At 43.1% G+C, this 19,230-nt stretch overlaps 3 protein-coding genes across 3 annotated transcripts; 1 reads left to right on the top strand and 2 right to left on the bottom strand.

Annotated features, from left to right (window-relative positions):
• Nucleotides 1-4,393: 4,393 nt before the first annotated feature.
• nsmce4a (NSE4 homolog A, SMC5-SMC6 complex component) lies at nucleotides 4,394-10,345 on the bottom strand. Its single transcript, XM_079249003.1, has 11 exons — nucleotides 10,165-10,345; nucleotides 9,653-9,869; nucleotides 9,483-9,563; nucleotides 9,058-9,188; nucleotides 8,319-8,467; nucleotides 5,716-5,815; nucleotides 5,494-5,584; nucleotides 5,171-5,262; nucleotides 5,040-5,088; nucleotides 4,849-4,934; nucleotides 4,394-4,737 (listed from the first exon to the last, which is right to left on the bottom strand). The coding sequence occupies exons 2-11, from the start codon at nucleotides 9,858-9,860 to the stop codon at nucleotides 4,678-4,680; spliced, it is 1,047 nt and encodes a 348-aa protein (XP_079105129.1). The 5' UTR covers nucleotides 9,861-9,869; nucleotides 10,165-10,345; the 3' UTR covers nucleotides 4,394-4,677.
• A 997-nt stretch (nucleotides 10,346-11,342) lies between these two features.
• Nucleotides 11,343-13,025, top strand: LOC306762317 (coiled-coil domain-containing protein 185; the record flags this gene model as incomplete). The annotated part of the gene is made up of 1 exon (XM_079248760.1): nucleotides 11,343-13,025. One exon carries the CDS (start codon nucleotides 11,343-11,345, stop codon nucleotides 13,023-13,025), a length of 1,683 nt encoding a protein of 560 aa, XP_079104886.1.
• A 924-nt stretch (nucleotides 13,026-13,949) lies between these two features.
• On the bottom strand, nucleotides 13,950-17,425 carry LOC306762116 (zinc transporter ZIP9). Its single transcript, XM_079248514.1, has 7 exons — nucleotides 17,281-17,425; nucleotides 16,167-16,272; nucleotides 15,754-15,921; nucleotides 15,592-15,660; nucleotides 15,206-15,291; nucleotides 14,985-15,119; nucleotides 13,950-14,864 (listed from the first exon to the last, which is right to left on the bottom strand). Exons 1-7 carry the CDS (start codon nucleotides 17,374-17,376, stop codon nucleotides 14,607-14,609), a joined length of 918 nt encoding a protein of 305 aa, XP_079104640.1. The 5' UTR covers nucleotides 17,377-17,425; the 3' UTR covers nucleotides 13,950-14,606.
• Nucleotides 17,426-19,230: the final 1,805 nt, after the last annotated feature.

The following is a 19,230-nucleotide window of genomic DNA, read 5'->3' as shown; positions in this document are numbered from 1 at the left end:
TATCTCTAAGGGAGAGCCCGGCCACCCTGCGGAGGAAACTCATTTCAGCCGCCTGTATACGAGATCTCGTTCTTTCGGTCACGACCCACAGCTCATGACCATAGGTGAGGGTAGGAACGTAGATCGACTGATAAATCGAGAGCTTCGCCTTCTGGCTCAGCTCCTTCTTCACCACGACAGACCGGCGCAGAGCCCGCATTACTGCAGACGCCGCACCGATCCGTCTGTCGATCTCACGCTCCATCCTTCCCTCACTTGTGAACAAGACCCCGAGATATTTAAACTCCTCCACTTGAGGCAGGACCTGACTCCCGACCCGGAGAGGGCAATCCACCCTATTCCGGCTGAGGACCATGGTCTCAGATTTTGAGGTGCTGATTCTCATCCCAGCCGCTTCACACTCGGCCGCGAATCGCTCAAGCGAGAGCTGGAGATCACGACCAGACGCAGCCAACAGGACCACGTCATCTGCAAAAAGCAGGGACCCAATCCTGAGGCCACCAAGTCGGATCCCCTCAACCCCTCGGCTGCGCCTAGAAATTCTGTCCATATAAGTTATGAACAGAATCGGTGATAAAGGGCAGCCTTGGCGGAGTCCAACCCTCATCGGAAACATATCCAACTTACTACCGGCAATGCGGACCAAGCTCTGACACCTGTCGTACAGGGACCGGACAGCTCGTACAAGGGGGTCCGGTACCCCATACTCCCGGAGTACCCCCCACAGGAGCCCCCGGGGGACACGGTCGAATGCCTTCTCCAGGTCCACAAAGCACATGTAGACTGGTTGGGCAAACTCCCATGCCCCCTCCAGGACCCCAGAGAGGGTATAGAGCTGGTCCACTGTTCCGCGACCAGGACGAAAACCACACTGCTCCTCCTCAATCTGGGATTCGACTATCCGGCGGACCCTCCTCTCCAGGACCCCTGAATAGACCTTACCAGGGAGGCTGAGGAGTGTGATTCCCCTGTAATTGGAACACACCCTCCGGTCCCCCTTCTTAAAAAGGGGGACCACCACCCCAGTCTGCCAATCCAGCGGTACTGCCCCCGATGTCCACGCGATGCTGCAGAGGCGTGTCAGCCAGGACAGCCCCACAGCATCCAGAGCCTTAAGGAACTCCGGGCGGATCTCATCCACCCCCGGGGCCTTGCTGCCAAGGAGCTTTTTGACCACCTCAGCGACTTCAGCCCCAGAGATAGGAGAGTCCACCCCTGAGTCCACCAGCTCTGCTCCCTCATGGGAAGCCATGTTGGTAGGATTGAGGAGGTCTTCGAAGTATTCCCTCCACCGACCCACAACGTCCCGAGTTGAGGTCAGCAGCTCCCCATCTCCACTGTACACAGTATTGATGGAGCACTGCTTCCCCCCCCTGAGCCGCCGGATGGTGGACCAGAATCTCCTCGAAGCCGTCCGGAAGTCTTTCTCCATGGCCTCGCCGAACTCCTCCCATGCCCGAGTTTTTGCCTCGGCAACGGCCGAAGCCGCATGCCGCTTAGCCCGTCGGTACCCATCAGCTGCCTCCAGAGTCCCACAGGCCAAGAAGGCCCGATAGGACTCCTTCTTCAGCTTGACAGCATCCCTCACTGCTGGTGTCCACCAATGAGTCCTGGGATTACCGCCACGACAGGCACCAACGACCTTACAGCCACAGCTCCGGCTGGCCACCTCAGCAATAGAGGCACGGAACACAGCCCATTTGGACTCAATGTCCTCCGCCTCACTCGGGACATGTTCGAAGCTCTGCTAAAGGTGGGAGTTGAAGCTCGCTCTGACAGGGGACTCAGCCAGACGTTCCCAGCAGACCCTCACAACACGTTTGGGCCTGCCAGCTCTGACCGGCTTCCTCCCCCACCACCTGAGCCAACTCACCACCAGGTGGTGATCAGTTGACAGCTCCTCCCCCCTCTTCACCCGAGTGTCCAAGGCATGTGGCCGCAGGTCCGACGATACGACTACAAAGTCGATCATTGAACTGCGGCCCAGGGAATCCTGATGCCAGGTGTACATATGGACACTCTTATGCTGGAACATGGTGTTCGTTATAGACAATCCATGACGAGCACAGAAGTCCAATAACAAAACACCATTTGGGTTCAGAGGGGGGGGACCATGCCTCCCAATCACTCCCCTCCAGGTCTCACTGTCATTGCCCACGCGAGCATTGAAGTCCCCCAGCAGAACAATGGAGTCCCCAGAAGGAGCACCCTCCAGCACTCCCTCCAAGGACCCCAGAAAGGGTGGGTACTCTGAACTGCTGTTCGGCGCATAAGCACAGACAACAGTCAGGACCCGTCCCCCCACCCGGAGGCGGAGGGAAACTACCCTTTCATCCACCGGGGTAAACCCCAACGTGCAGGCACCAAGCTGGGGGCTGATGAGAATGCCCACACCTGCTCGGCGCCTCTCACCATGAGCAACTCCAGAGTGGAAGAAGGTCCAGCCCCTCTCGAGGGTACTGGTTCCAGAGCCCAAGCCATGCGTCGAGGTGAGTCCAACTATATCTAGTCGGAACCGCTCAACCTCGCGCACAAGCTCAGGCTCCTTCCCCACCAGAGAGGTGACGTTCCACGTCCCTAGAGCCAGCTTCTGCAGCCGGGGATCGGACCGCCAGGGTCCCCGCCCCTTGCTGCCGCCCAGCTCACATTGCACCCGACCCCTACGGCTCCTCCCGCAGATGGTGAGCCCACGGGAGGTGGGGCCCATGTAACCCTTTCGGGCTGAGCCCGACCGGGCCCCATGGGCGAAGGCCCGGCCACCAGACGCTCGCTCTCGTACCCCGCCTCCAGGCCTGGCTCCAGAGGGGGGTCCCGGTAACCCGCGTCCGGGCAAGGGAACATTTATGCCCAGGTTTGTCATCGTCATAGGGGTCTATGAGCCGTGCTTGGTCTGGTCCCTCCCCTAGACACCTGTTTGCCATGGGTGACCCTACCAGGGGCATAAAGCCCCCGACAACATAGCTGCTAGGATCTTCGGGACGCACAAACCCCTCCACCACGATAAGGTGACGGCTCAGGGAGAGGCAAACTGGAACAAATCTACAAATGCCAGAAAACTAAGAAAGAAGTGAAAGCTGCAGATCATGACAGTGAAGGGTTTGAAATGTATTTTGGGTCTCCTATTATCAGCCACCCTCAAAGGCCATTTGCAGCTGTGCCCAACAGACATAGCATCATCTCTATAAATATCATTGATTTGATCAAGGCTGTTTCTCCAAAACATCACATCAGCCTTCATATCAAGTATCTCCTCTGTTGCCTCGCAGGTGTCTCCTGTCAATCAGACTTTAGACAAAATTAATCGGTACATATAAACAATCCTATGCTGTCATTTATCAGTCTCTCCTTTCCTTTTTCCAACTCAAATACAATAAGCATCTTCCCTTCATGTTCATACTCAGCTCCTCCCATCCTCACCCCCTGCTCAATCTGCACAGCTCCTTTTCACTGCTGCTGCCGATGCCCCTCCTCCAACACAATACTACATGTTCAATCTCACTCCCTTTTCCCAAGCCAAGACTCAGCTTTTCATCAGTAAAATCTACTCATGCTTTCTGTGCAGAAGGCACTAGTGCACCAATGCACACGGCCTCTATTCAGAACATCACCAATGCTCACATTACCTGTTTGTGTGAGATTCCAATGCAGCTCCCCATCTTGTATTCCATGTCCTCCTCCGGTGAAGTGACTCTGGCACTACACGGCTTGCAGAGCACCTTTCTGCAGAACTGCATCGTTATAAGTCAGACTCAGCATTGCCAAAGCAGGCAAATCTCTGCAGAAGCTAGTGTGTGCACGCCTCAGTCTTGTACGAGTGTGCCTCAGTTACTGACAGCTCCTCGCTGCATTTCCTGGGGTCTTCTCTGACACATATTTTTGAGCCATAGTTACATAAAATCCAACCTAATTAAATGAATGTGGGGAAAAAAACTGCGTTGCTCCCGCCTCAAATGCAGCTCAGCTTCATATCTCGGTACAGGAGAGCAGACTGATGCTCCGTTTTGGAGGGAAAAAAAAAAAGCTGAGGGATGGAGAGAGGAAGAGGTAGGAGGCAGCATAAAGCGTGCCTGTCGCTTTAAAAGACCCAAGAGATGACAAGAATGATGGTACTACATCGTCATGATGAGTGTATCATGATACCAGTGTGTTCAACCGGATAAATCAGTCTACTCAGGCAAACTGGAGCAACAGGAAGAGATACAACTGAGCAGAAAGAACGAGTTTCTCTTTTTCTGCATAATTTTTAATAAGCAGAACACATTTGTACAAAAACAGCAACAAGAAAACTACAAAAAAGGCAAACCCCTGACGAGATAAAAAAAAAAAAAAAAAAAAAAAAGACAAAAGATTATGTAGTGCAGCAGTAGCTGCAGGAAAGCTTTAAAATGATGTAACTATAAACAAGCTGAGGCTACTTCCATCAGGTCTTACTTGATTTTTTATTGTTGGTATTGTGAAGCAAAGCAGTATGTGGTTGTAGTCCACAGACAAGCTCAACCAGAGGCGATTATTTAATGTTATGTCAGGCACGCCCCTCCCCCTCCACAAAAAGTATCCATACAGTTAAAAAATTGAAAAACACACAGAAAAATTCAATTAAAAAAATGTGTGTTTGGATCAAAAAGGGATCCTGTAGAAATTGCAGCCAAGATTACATACGGGTCAATGGTCCATCACTCATTCTGTGTCTGGAGGCTGAATTATTGTGTCTTTGATCTCAAAGATATCTATGAGCTCCTGTGGGGAAAAAAATACATCTATAAATATATAAATATAAAACAAAAAAATATATAATTAAAATGACATAAATCTTATTTTTTGAGATTATTATTATCATTATTTTCTGACCCTCCATGTCTTCTGGCTAATAGGAATGATGCACTGTTGACGGCTGGATGAACCTGCAGCATCCACATCCCCTTCTTCTACAGGCTCTGTCACATATAAAACACACACCATCACAAAAATTATTTACTACAGGACAATATCTACGTTACTTCTAAGTCACGCCAATACAACTAAATTTGAGATGTTCTCACTTATACAAGGCAGCTTATCTTCATCCAGGCACAAGCAAGCCAAACCATCCTGTAACAGAAACTCTGTTGTCATGCCTGCTTACAATCACTAGAGGGTGCATTAACTTGACTTAAAACTTCACGTTCCTCACCCTGATTAGAAAAGACGTGTGGAAAATGTTCTCCACCGTTCGAGAAAACGAGTTGGGGTCGATGACAAACTCGTAATACGGTATTGGAGAGGCTGTGAAACAGACACATGTAGGTTATTAATAATGTACAACAACAAAAAAATGCAGTCAAAAGGGAAATAATGGACTATTAGAATTACACAGTTGTTTTCAAGGCATCCAAAGCACTTTACAAGTGACCTATTATTCATCCTCTTCACTCATGCTTGGTAATGGTAGATACAAGTGTAGCAGCAATTGCCCAGAGGACCCACTGTACCACCTGATGTTGGCTTTAAACTCACAATCATCTTCATAATAGTGCTTCAGATATCCAAGGATTCTTTCCACCTCTTTCTCTGTTGCTTCTTGATGGGACTCTTCCATTTTCTTCAGCTGACAGGATACAGTAAAATTATACCATAAGTGTGAAGATAAGTCATAAAGTTAAATACACGCAACTGTTAGCAAAGATGTACTTGTACCCATGCAGATAATTTAAACCACAGGAGTGTACGTTAAACTACCTGAGTTGGCATTATTCTTTTGGCTTCCTTGCTGGGTGCTTTCCTCTGGCGTTCAATCCTCTGCTTTGGAGGAGGCGGCTCTGCATGGAACGATCCCATCCTGTTGACAACAACCAGAACAAAGTAAAAAAAAAAAAAAAGAAAGTTGGATAACAAACAAAAAAAGATTACAATTTTTTTTAGATATCTCTGCATGATGTGCATGATTGTTTATTCATAATAATTTATTATGAATAAACAATTAATTGAATTTACATAAAGTAAAATCTTAGGTAAATTTGATCCTCAGAATTAATGGATTAACAATTAATAGATCAGTATATAAAACATTATATAAGAAATAAATGCTCTTCCAATCATCAACAAAAAATCATGAAATCAATTTTCCTTCAATGGAAACAGAAAAATACACTATTTGTATTTCCTCTGAGGCTACTGGTGACCCTTTAGCAGAAAATTAGCATTTTATCATATCAAGTCAATGAAATGGAGTTGCTGCCACTGCAAATAGTGTTGCGGCATGTTTCAGTCAAGTAAAGATGCTGTTAGTTATTATTGAGTTATATCAGAAATACACTTTTTTGTTGAAAGGAGTAAAAAGCAACACAAAAGCTGTCTTTGGCTATATTTTTATTTTGCCAACTTATTCTGCTCTTCTCTTGATTATTTATCCAATCACAGGCTAAAATGTTTTCTTTTTGCCCTTTTCCAGAGTTTCCACAGATAGACAGAAAACCATCCGGGATGTCAAGCGATAAATGCACACCTCCTGTGGGCCTTTTCGGTTTATCATCTACATGCTCAGCTGGCACAGGTCAGAAAGAACATCATTATTTGCCATAGATATGCAGGTGACACATAGATTTATAATAAAATGTCACCAGGAGACCAAGGGTCTTGGTAAAAGCATTGAAGAGATTAATAACTGGATGTGCCGAAAACTTTCTTCAGTGAAACAAAAACAAAACTGAGGTGATTTTCTTTAGAGTTAAAGAAAAACAATTAAACTTCACCCCACAGTTTCATATTATACAACTAAAAACCACCAACCACTCCAGAAATCTGGATGCAGTCATGGAATTACACCTAAATTTTGAATAACATATTAAAAACAAGGGTGTCCAGGTCCAGTCCTCGAGCGCCACAATCCTGCAGGTTTTCCATGTATCTCTGTTCCAACACACCTGACTCAAACTAACCAGTCATTGTGCAGAACTTGATTGGTTGTTGGATCCATTTAATGGAAGCCAGGTGTGTTGGAACAGGGATACATCAGAAACCTGCAGGACGGCGGCCCTTGAGGACTGACTTCTGGCACCTCTGCATTAAGAGGACAACAAAGTCAACTTGCTATCGCCTTTGGAATATTATAAGGGTAAAAGATCTGATGTCACAGCAGGTCCTGGAAAAACTAGTTAATGCTTTCATCTTTAGGCAGCTTAATTGTTTTAACACTGTCTTAACAGGTCCACCAAAAGACAAAATTAACCAGACAACTGCAGCTCACGCAAAACTCTGCTGCTCAAGTTCTCATTAAGACCAAGAAAGTGGACCACATCAGTCCAGCTCTGAGGTCTGTACACTGGCTGCCTGTGTCTCAAAGGGAAGACTTTAAAGTTTTGTTATTGATCCATGAAGCTCTAAATGGTTCAGGATCAAATAAAATCTGTAACCTCTTGACCTAGTCTTTCTTGATACGGTCTTTTATCAATTAGAGTCAGAACCAGACATGAAGTTGTTGCATATTAAAATAAATTGGGCTGATATACTCATAATAGAGACACTTTAAAGCTGCAGAGAAGCTTCTTTACACCATCTGTGATGATTTTAATGATTTAAATGAAGCACTTTGAATAGTCGTGTACATGAAAGGTGCTATATAAATAATCTTGCCTTGCCTTAAAGACTTTGCTTATTGAAAACCAGGATAAAGACCAACCTGTTCTAAGCTGCATTTAAATACTTTACATTTTAAAGTTCACATCTGCAGCTTCTTTTAAGATGGAATTTTTAAACTTGATTGTGCTTTTAATGACTTATCTAATGTTCTTTCCTTTCCCCTGTTTTTCATTTTAAATTAGGATTCTTATTTTCTCATGTTTTAATGTCTCTGTAAAGCCTTTTGAATCACTTTGTTGTTGAATTGTGTTTCATCTTATGAAACAGATAGCTTCCTTCTTGCCATGTTGTCATTTTCATTAAAAGGGTACTTCCAATTCAACTCTGACAAAAGACACACCATCTTTGTGCACCCTCCTTAATCCATTTGTGTGAGGATATTGTCGCACAAAGCCTTATTTTTGCTGACTGACAGTGGCAGTTCTGGTTTAAATGTTTTTGTTGTTGATACAAAGGGTCTTATTTTTCCAATGCAGGGGACATTTTTGTAGAACACAACAACACTAGATGTAAGAGGTTTGAACAAGTCAGGTGCCACTTCTTACTGTTTGGGAGTTTCATTCTTTGGTAGCTAATCCAGAAACCCTGATTCTACTTGTAAAGCGGAGCCATTTATCATGTCGGTTTTGCCAAAATAACCGTCAAGTGTCAATCAAAAACTCTGGGACTTTAATATCACAACTGCTGCATTCTGTTGTACTCACATGTAATGAAAAGAAGGTGCAGCCCTGAAGCAGCACTCTGTTCGCCTGGCCAATCTGTGCCAGGCATCTCTGGGTAAATAGCCATCAGAGCCACCTCCATTCAGCCCATCATCCCCATCTTCTAATCGGTTGAGGCCCATGAAGGACAACTATGAAGGAGGCAGAGACACTTACACATAACCACTGTAATGTTTACTACATCAAAAACACAGGTATTCATGTTGAAAACTTAAAACCGTTTTTACATTGCAATAAACTACTTACTCATGAATTACATCTGATCCTTTAATAGTACTTTTAACCTGTTTTTCTTTTTAAGAAACAAACTAATTGTGCTCGTCTACAAGTGCATGTAACGTGTCTTCACTGTTTCCACAAAAAAGTCTGATTCAGATGAAACTCATCATTAAAATGAACAAAAGAATACTCAGATATATTTTTAAATGTTTTAGCATAGATTTTCTGACATTTAAGAGTTTGCATTCATTTGCTGTCTTTTTTCTGGAAAAAAACACTCTTTACTCTCCTTTTAGCTCTGTTTTGAACTATTCTTTTAAAAATACACACACACACACATAAAAACAGTAAACAATTGCATAGCACATACATCTGCAGTTGTGTATATGAACATTAAAAAATGACTGTGTGGCTTTGCTTAACATTTCCAAGTTGTGGATGTTCAAATCACTTATTGACAAATGGGTGTTTTAGCCATACAAAGTGCTACAAACATACTCACAAGATGCTCAGCAAAAGCAGCAGGATCAAATGAGTGCCCTTCAGAAAAAAGTTGGCTGGCTTTCTCCTTTCCAAGGTCTGTAGCCACAACCAAGAGTTGGGCATCTAGAACTGCTTCTCTCGCCTGCCGGACTGAGGTGGGGAATTGTTCAATAAAAGTTACTGATCTCACAGGTATAAATTGTTATTCTGGTGATTACAAAGAAATATAAAAAGTAACCACTTTTAAATGTTGATTTACAGTCTAATAAATATATGTAACCTAACTATGTGAGGAAGTTAGGAGTACCAAGGTTTAACTGGAGATGAGAAGTAGATAAATATTGTCACTAAGAAATTCAATGCTTAAATATCTCTTTTTGTTTACAGAATGCATTAATAACCTATTGTTCATAACACTAATTCCTGTAGTTGAATCATACATACCATCTTTAAAAAGTTTGTTTGCCTCTTCTAAAACCTCTGTGAGCTTGTTGTTGGACGAACTCAGCATATCTTCCCTATTCTCTGAAAAGGAAAAGAGACAAACAGAGGGTGGATGAACGATTTGCAGGTAAATAAATGACAACTAAAGCCGTTTTAGAGTTACTACTCACGCTGCACTGAGTTGATTAGGTCTCTGTACTTGCTCCGTATTTCTCTCCTGAGGCCCAGGTCATTGTCATCATCGTCATCTTGCTGACTAGCTTGGTTGAAGTCAGATCTGTCAGCTCCATCACCCTGCTGCTGCTCGGCTCTCCTCCGGCCAGAAGTGCCATTCTGCCGGGGAGCCTCGTCATCACCGCAGGCTCTGGCCTTTTTCATCTTCAGTCTCTAAGTGGATGAGCTTTGCGTTACAAGAAAAAGATCGAAATAACGCAGAATGCGGCTCATTGCACAACCTTTTAGTTATGTCAAATTGACGTAATAATAACCATGGATACTATATATATATTATATATACATGCTGGTCAAGACGTTGAGATGCTCACTGCTATTTGGCAGGATGTAAACATAGCATTGCCAGTTTCGGTTTTCTCAGTTTCGAGGGACGGGAAAATACATGTACTATACCTACAGAATACAAGCTAGATTGTTGCATACGCGATCAGCAACAAGTCAGACTTACGTGTTTGGACTCCAAGCGTGCTAAATCAGAGCTACTCGATGACAACTTTGCTCTTTGAAAACTGTTGTTACTAAGCACCAACTTTTGCCGTTAGTTGCTTCTAATTTAAAAACAAACTTATACAGCTGCAGTGTGGACAGAGAAGACAAATAACTGAATAAACCTAATAATAATACATTTAAAAAACTAATCTAAAACCCGACCAACGAAAGAATAAGTTCTTCCTTCCTAGTTAGACAGGAAGTTGAAGTTAACTGGCTACAACCCGTCAAACTAAAAGACAATCATTGGTAATTCTGTTAAAACACCACGCATATTAGCTATATTCATAAAATCATGTTGGTGGTAAGAACTAGATGTATGTGTTTTTGTGATATCTTATTTACTCGTCAAACATTAGTGTACAATACTGGGGCAATCCAGGAAGTAATAATCATCTGCGTCTTTGATCATCATCCTCGGTCCTCCTAACGTTAGCTAACTAGCAAAAGCAGTAAGATTTGCTGAACGGTAATGGCAAAGCATTAACTAGGCAAAGATAAGAGTGTAAAACAAACTCATTACATGGTATTTGTTGTTCATTGTAACTCATAAAAAACGTGCTCCATTTTAACGTTATGTCAAGTGGAAGACAAACATGTAACCACTTCCCTAGCCTGGAACCTTACTGATTTAAAGAAAAACTACAAAAACATCAGTGGCGCGGCTGATATACGTCAGTCGGCAGCGAGGTCACCAGAGAGACAGCGCCGCTTGCTGCTGAGAAATTCGCTCTACCGTTACCATGGTAACCAGAACCGTCTATATTGTTGTTTGTGTTGTAGAACATAAGTTAGTGACTTATAATGACTGTTTTAGAAAGTGAAACAAGCACGAACTTTATTTTTATGGGTTTTGTTGTGGGAAATCTTAGCTAACATATTAACTATTTAAGTATTAAGCTTTGTCTGTTAATTTATTAATTTGACTTAAAATATATGCAATAAATGCTCATGATAAAAATGTCCTTCCCAGCCTGTAACATCTGAAGTAGAGACAGACAAAATGCAGTCGATTGCTGATCGTCTGAAACGTCACAACTAATCCTCTGCGTTCAAACCAGACTGTGCGTGGAGGATTTTTGGGGTCAGTAGCACTTCAGCACGTGTGCATGTCTTTCAGGTAAATGATCGTTTATTATGGGAGAGCTTAGGTCCAGTTCACCTGTGCGCCTTTTGGACCTTAATAACTTGGAGTCGTCCGGAGCAGAGAGGAGCCGCTACGTTGACTCCTGCGTTCGACTTGGTGTGAAACCAGTTCACGTTTTAATTAAGTCGCTGAACGATTTCATCGCGGAGCAGCATGACGCGCCTTTTGGGTTGATGAGAGTCATGCATGAATCGTATGAAAAAGAAAGATCGAAGCATCTGAAAATGTGCCGTGAGGAACCGGAGAGGATTATCCAGGTGGCACGGAGCAGGCGTCCAGTCTGCAAAACAGCCTCAGAGTTGGAAGTGTTGCCAGACACAAAACTGAAGGATCAGTCATTAGACAGACAAACAGGATCCATTCCCTATGCAGATCTGTGCTTGAAAGGGAAATCTGAAAGCAGGTCGACTCTTGCTGATAAAAGAGAGCCAGACAAGAGAACGGTCAGCAGCTTTAGTCTGGGAGACTTCAGACACTCTCCTGCTACTGAGGTAAAACTACAGAAACTTACCGCTGATATAAACAAGAAGATGTGTGTGACCATACCCGAGAGGGATTGCAAGATAGCAGCTCTTATGCTGGTGAAGCATCAGGAGAAAGAGGATCATCTGAGACTTTCTCAGCAGGTGGAACAAAAGCGACAGGAGGCTCGAAGACTGGAGGAGGCCCAGCAGGACCAAGCAGAAAAAAAGCGAAGGAGGAGGCTGAAACAAAGTATGAAAAGATGGCACAGAGAACTGGAGGCCCGCCGGAGGCTGAGGGAGCATGAGGAGGAGCTGAAAGTAGGGCAGCTTGAGCAGGAGGTGCTGCTTCATGAGGACCGCTGGAGGAGGCTGAAGGAGGAGGTGGAGGCACAACGCAGACAAAAGATGGAAGTGGCACAGAAGGAGGCAGAGGAGCGCAAACACTACCAGGAGCTGCTGCTGAGAAAGAATGAGGAGGTGTGGAAAAAGCTGAGGGACAGGGAGAGACAGGTAGCTGTGGAAAAGGAGGAACGGGCATGGAGGAGCAAGGTGATGCTGGAAAAGCAGGAACGGAAGAGGCTGCAAGAGGAGAATGGCAGGGAGCTGCTACGCCACATCCTCCTGAAAAAACAGGTTGAACAGCAGACCAAGGAAGAGGAGGCACAGATCAGGAGCAACCTTGAAAGGAAATTGCAACATTCCTCTGAGAAACGAGCCCAGGCTGTGGAGGCCCAGCTGAGGGAGCTGAAGGAGCGCTCTGCTCAGGAGGATGAGCAGATTCAAAGAGCACAGCTGAAGGCCAAACTGCAAAGCATCCAGCAGCTGACGCACAAACAGATCCTGGTTCAACTGAGCCAGCGTCGCATGGAGAGAGCCAGCATGCATGTAATGACGCAGCACAGAAGCAGAGCTCAGCAGACACGTCTGCACAACAAACGCAGGCAGATCTGCCACCAGAGGCTCAAAGAGAAGATCCAGAGAGAAGAGGAGGCCATGATGAAAGTCAGAGAGAACCACATCTCTATGAAGGACTGGAAAATGGACAGGCTGAAACGGCAACGAGAACAGATTCAGGAAGAGGCACAGAGGCTGGCTCGGGCCTCCTATCACATGAGGGAGAAAGTGAGGCAGCAGACACACACACGAACCTTTGATCAGATGGCTCTGGAAGCTCAGCTGACTGCCTCCATAAACCGCATGAAGCTATGAAAGAGATGACTACCCACATTCTTTTTAAGAGAGACTCTGGAGTATGTATACAGTGTTTATTCTAGGGTCTGCAATCAGAGAGGTGGATTTGGCTTTATAGCAAGTGTAAAAATAAGTTTTAATTGAATTAACGCTGGACAAATATCAGCAGTCACACTACAACCAGTTCCATATTGAAGATTTCTATAGTACAAGATGACGTTGAAAACATGCGTTTGATTTAAGGGGTGAAGTGACACAGTAGTCTTAGTAAAAGTGCCTGAGATTTGTCCATTTTATTTCATTTTTGGAAAGCTCTGGCCTCTAAGCTGGAAACCACAGTCCTGTTTGTTTACCAAATGGTTTGTATTGATAGGTTGAGTTTTTGTCATTGAGGAAGTTGAAGTCTGCTCAGGTTAGGGTTAAACTATGTTCATTCAGCCATCAGGTGCCTGAACGCTGACTGGCAGCCAGTACAGAACCAGGAGAGAGTAAACAAGAGACTAAAGGTTGATGTTCAGTAAATAATTGTGTTACTCATTTTGAAAGTCTGACAAAGGATATTGTGTCAGAAAATTACTATATATCCGTGTTGGTTTTTCTTTCTTTCTTTAAAGAACTGACTGCTCATTTCTGATTTTTAGCTCTTACTATAAGGGTAATATAGAATCTATAAAGTATATATAGAACACAATTGATAGCATGATTGTCATATAACTGCGTTTAGTATATCCCATAATCTCCTTGATTTTATTGAAGTAGAATTCAAATTGCTTGTGTTTGATCATGTTTTAAAGAAAGAAATCCCACTTTAAATGTAAATATTTCTTTATCTTGAACTATTGTGAATGTAACAGATTTAACAGAACATCCTTGTCACATCAATAGTCAGTGATGTATGATCACTGAAAAAAAGACACTTGCCAGAGGCCTCTATCAAAAATGAATAAGCAATGTATCAAAAACAGGCCATTGCTAACACAAAACTTTAAAAAGTTTAAATATTCTATGCTTTGCCCTCTGTTAAATAAGAAAATTAAAGAGAAACTTTAGCTGTTGTATCCTGGTTCCTGTTACAGGAAGAATTCCACTGTGTATGTGTGACTGGTGTATTTTGTAACAGCTGTGAAGATGTTTTGGACACACTGCATGGTTGCTAGTGTTCCACTGTAAAACTAATATGTTTTGTCTGATAAATTATTAAAAATTATCTTCTTAAAAAAAAAAAGAAAAAAGTAGTGCTACTGCAACCTAGATTTCCTATTGTCCATGCAAGTGCCAAGTTATTTGAGCAGTTCTTCCTGTAAATTTATCCAGTGACTTGGATTTAATTTAAATTTGGCAGTCCCTATAGGACTTTGAAAACCAGTTTTACTCCTTTTGTTTGCTTGAAATAGAAACTCGGTAAACTGAGGACAATATATTCATTTTCTTATTTCTCTCTGCCAAATAGGAGGCTCTGAGGACACACAAACAATAACCAGGTTCTAGGGTGAGTTTCACTGAAATCAGAGCGCAAGATAAACTTCCTTCTAAGGCACATTCTGTCTTCATAGTATGCCCTACAAAAGATTTACACCAAACCACCAACCCAATGTTCCCTTAGTCATCATGCACCCCAAGGGCTAACACCACTGGAATTCCCACACCAAGGACAAGAGTGAAGCTCTCCATAATCCCCAGGTGTTGCTGGCGGGTTTCTGCTCCAGCCTGCTGCTGGAAATCAGCAGGGGTTTGTTCTGTCCTGTTGCTGCTGATCTCAGGCAGGACATGCACCGTGGCAACGTAAAGGAAAGTCCCTGCTGAGAAGAGCATTCCCACACCTGTTGTACTGAGCTGGCTCTCAGAAGAACCTCCAGACTGCAGACACAGAACAAGTCAAGTCAAATAAAGCAGAATCGGCAATTGGCATTGGATAGTCACTGGAATATAATGGACCTTCTCTTAGGAACATGCTACGTGGTTGGTGTGTGCTCTTACTCCATATAATATGAAGTAGGTACTGATGGCAACTATAGGTGCTGCAGCGGAAAAGGCCAGTAGATGTCCCTGAATGTACTTCTTTTCCAAGCCTGCGTGCATCAGAAAGGAGACCAAGCCAAAAGCTGCAGGAGCCTGAGACAAGACAGATGGGCAGGTGTCAACATCAATCTACATATTGTTAGTGGTCCATCCATAAATTGAATATTATGGTCTCTCACCTTGTGCAGAATGACAGCAAAAAATACTATGACCTGCACTGACACTTGACCAGTAGCCACGGCAGCACCCAGAGCAAATCCATCAGCTATATGTAAACAAAAGTGTCATTAAAGCGACATACAATTTATAAGTGATGTCAAATTTCCACTTCTGCTGAAGACAGCCCTGGAAGTTTAAGCCTTTGGGCTAAAGGTTTAGAAAGATCGAGTCATTCAAAACATACAAGGATAAAACGGTAAAAAAATCACATGCCAAGTCATATGAGGACATGAACAACTGTGTTTTGTTGGGAATTTTTCATGCTTGTGACCTTCAATTCTTTGTGTGCCTTAAGCAAACACAAGTCAGTAGGGATGTGCAGTGAAAGTTTGACTGTATATTATACCTGCTGCATGAATGACCAGCCCCAGTGTGGCTGTGATGTGGATGGTATTTGTCAAATGTGTTGTTTCTCCTGGAAAAAGTCCAGTTTAGGTGATCGAAATAAAGATGTCACAGAGAATTCACACTATAAAAAGAAACCGATATGAGAGTTGTGCCAACTTACTACGTGTGGAGAAGTAACCAGCGATTTGATCAACAGCAAACATAAAGGTGAACCCGAAAGTTAAAGCCACCCCGATGTAGAACCGAGGTGGAGGACCTCCATCTGTGGAGGTTGTATTTTTGACACTGGCATTCAGACCAGAAGGCACATCAGAAGAGGAGGGTGATGCTGGAAATGAAAGATGAAGGACGATAAGACCTTTTAAACAAATCCACATGAAAGACAACATGGCAACGCTGCATGCACTCAGACCCGCAAGCATGCTTTCATCCCCACATTGTGCATCAACAACAATTACAAGGGGATACAATACAACACTTATTTAAAGCAGATTGAGTGTTTTATGTCGCATCTGTCGTCAAGACAACAAAATGAACTAATCTGGGGAGGGGTGAGTCTGGTATATAGCTTACCTTTCCATGAATCCTCCAGTAAGACCACACCTTCAGGGATAGTGATGGCAAGTGCTGTCCCACAAAGCAGACCTGCCCCCAGAGTGGACACGAGCTGCAGGCTTTTCTGCAACAACACATATATGATCAGATAGCTGAGAAATCACCCCATACACTGTATATAAAATGATGAACGGAGCCTCCGTGAAGTCACCAATAGGTCTTGCTTGTGAGAGCTCAGTGGGCGGTTCCTACCATCGTCCTCTTGGCAGGGGCATGCGTGTTGTCTCGCCCGGAAATTATAAATATGGGCAAAGAGGTTGAGCTGAGAAGGGGTCTGTGAGTGTCATGGTGGATGATTGACACTAAGCGAACTCCGAGCTGCCTGTAGCTAAGAGCTAACCGGGCGAACCCGAAGATAACAGGAGCTAATCAGCTAACGGAGGTAAGCAGGCTAATGCTAAGCCACGTTGTTAACAGGCTAAAAACTGTGGTTGCTCTACTTTCTTCTTACTTGAAGCGGGAGATCGGGTACTTGTCAATCAAAAGGACACGCCCCTAAATATGCTGAATTTTGGAGTGGGTCTTAACTGTAGCCTGGAGATTGAAGTGGGGGGAATTTCGAGATTAAATTATTTTGAAATGGGGGAGTTAGAAAAAAAAAATCACTCCCCAAACAGTTGTCATGAAGGTAAACCTGACCTATTAAACCTAAAATGGATTTTTGTACCAGTCTGTAAACATGTTTATTTCTGCTGTGAAGTTGGCCTTTTTAACATGGGAGTCAATTGGGATTTGCTCTGTTTTTGGTAGCCGGCCCCTAGCGGATGAGAGTGGAACTGGGGTTTTTTTGGGGGGGTTTTTTGTACTTCCACTTTGAATCGCCGGAGGTTGCCGATTGAATCATCCCCAGTCAACACGTTATCAGACATATTCTCAAATCAGTAAACAAAACTCAAGTAAGGCCATTTCTTAAGAAGTTATAAATCAGCTTCATGAAAAGGTGGACATCCTTATGAGGCGGACAGGGACACAAGTAGATAAACACAACCGAACCAAAACTGAAACAGTTCCGTCCCTGACAGACTTTTGATGTCTGCTGGGATTTATTAATGTAAAAAACATAAAGACTTACCTGAGTAAGTGTGAACAATAGCGGAATGAATCCCAGTAAAAAGGAACCTAAAAACATCGCCACGGATATTAAAGTAATGGTCAACCCCCCGTCCATGGCGATAACTTCTTCCTAACATTAGTGGTGACCCCGTTTTATTTTAAGATTAAATCCAACTAAGCGTCTATATTCTGTTTCCATCCTGCCGCCAAATTTAATTTGTTTTTGAGGAAGACATGAGCTACAGTTTGCCTTTCCACGTCGCACCTCCGTCTCCCTCCTCCTTCGCACCGCAGCTGCACTTCCCTCCCTGTCGGACTCCAGAGGGTTGCTCCCCCCGCCCCCATCCAAGCCCACCCTCCACCGTGCTTTGCTTATATTACCAGCATAAATCATTATTACACACACACACACACACACACACACAGGTTAAGTGTATTGTCTTGTATCTAAAAGTTAACTTCAAATCAGACAGAAATGAAATCCACAATTTTTGGATTGCAACGCCTGTAAATTAAACTATTTCTGAGCGAGTTTGGGGTGTGCGCTTTGTTCACCAAGCCAGAGTTCATTTATACTAAATATGGTGTCTGGACTGTTTATAGCCAAATTGCAGTTGTTGCAGTGCTCTCATTGGAGGAGCTACAGTTCATATTGTGCAAATTTTAGTTCACATGACATGATTAAAGTGTTGCAAACCACAAGTTCACAGTGTGGAGTTATTTTGGAGTGTAGATTTGGAACATGGGTATGGACTTGACAAAGTCTAAGCAAAAGCACTTGCTGTGATTATGATTACAGCATCATTGTAGACATTAGAACTCAATGATTCATACAGTCAGAATAGTGCGTCTGATCTCTGCAAAATAGCAACAGCTAGAAGTTACAGTTTGATTGTTGAAGTCACCATAAGTAATTAATCATACAGTGAAATTAATGAATTGTCAAGTATTAAAGGCCACAAACTTCATAAATATCCTGTCTTCCAATTCTTTTTCACAGCTTAAAATACTTTAAACTTAACTTGGGTTAAAAAAAACAAAAAAAAACAAAAAAAAAAAAAAAAACATTATTACACTGGTAATACATTCAGCCATCTTAATTAGTAGTAAATTAAAGCCATATATACCTTTAAATTCCAGCTATATAAAATTGTTTGTTTGTCTGAAGCATTCAGGCATATTAGCACACATTTCTAGGGAGAGGAAAAGTCCTCAACATTAGGAAATTGTTAGGATTTCAAACTCTGCAGGTCTTTTTTAACACGTTCAACTTCATGACATTTTAACTGGATAAAGACTGAATAAGCAAGTTTTTTTTTTGTTTGTTTTGTTTTTTTTGTTTTTTTTTTTTTTTACAAAAAAAAAGGTGTAGAGGGCTTTTTTCTGTAAAACTAACACTGGAACATGGTGAGATTTGCAAAGTTGAATCTTAACATACCACAAGATTTCCCAATGTTCATTGAACAAATGAGATAATATTTCAGGGCCAAGAAAAAAAAACAAAATATCAGTAAAAACACTGCATACGAGCTGTCAAACAAGTTGCTGGAGGGTTGATAATCTTAGCTTGTTCTGCAGCCACATGACTTGGATCACCTTGTAGCCACTGAGCTAGCCATGAACTTCTCTTTACGCTGAAGTAATCTACACTTAAATGTGAAATGTGGTCATGCCACAGGACAATGGTCCAAACACAGCAGCTAATCCTCAACACAATAGATAAAAAGAAAAGAATTAAAACCCAAAGCCCAGACCTCAACCTGGCTGAATGTAATGGGACCTTCACCAATACCTGCAAGTCTCAGTGAACTGAAGCAGTAAAGGTAAAATAAGAACATGACCGGCTTAGAAAAACAAAAGTTTGACTTTAAGTACTGATAACTTTTGTTTCCATGAGCAGAGCTTAAAGAAAATAATTTTTAAAAGTTATGCTTTCACAATATGTCACCAAACAATCACTGTAAAGTTA

This window comes from Telmatherina bonti, assembly GCF_933228915.1.
Source record: "Telmatherina bonti genome assembly, chromosome: 11".
In the NCBI taxonomy this organism is placed as follows: Eukaryota; Metazoa; Chordata; class Actinopteri; order Atheriniformes; family Telmatherinidae; genus Telmatherina; species Telmatherina bonti.
The sequence above is the reverse complement of the archived record's forward strand: the minus strand, read 5'-3'. Positions and strand labels throughout refer to the sequence as shown.

What these genes read in the sequence shown, in the direction of transcription:
- nsmce4a (XM_079249003.1), bottom strand. Translation starts at nt 9,860, where the DNA reads ATGAAAAAGGCCAGAGCCTGCGGTGATGACGAGGCTCCCCGGCAGAAT. An exon ending in AAAGAATAATGCCAACTCAG is followed by an intron (nt 5,585 to 5,715) that starts GTAGTTTAACGT and finishes GTATCCTGTCAG; the next exon opens with CTGAAGAAAATGGAAGAGTC. An exon ending in ACACGTCTTTTCTAATCAGG is followed by an intron (nt 5,089 to 5,170) that starts GTGAGGAACGTG and finishes TTTCTGTTACAG; the next exon opens with GATGGTTTGGCTTGCTTGTG.
- LOC306762116 (XM_079248514.1), bottom strand. Translation starts at nt 17,376, where the DNA reads ATGGACGGGGGGTTGACCATTACTTTAATATCCGTGGCGATGTTTTTA. An exon ending in TATTGTTCACACTTACTCAG is followed by an intron (nt 16,273 to 17,280) that starts GTAAGTCTTTAT and finishes GTGTTGTTGCAG; the next exon opens with AAAAGCCTGCAGCTCGTGTC. An exon ending in ACTGGAGGATTCATGGAAAG is followed by an intron (nt 15,922 to 16,166) that starts GTAAGCTATATA and finishes TTTCATTTCCAG; the next exon opens with CATCACCCTCCTCTTCTGAT.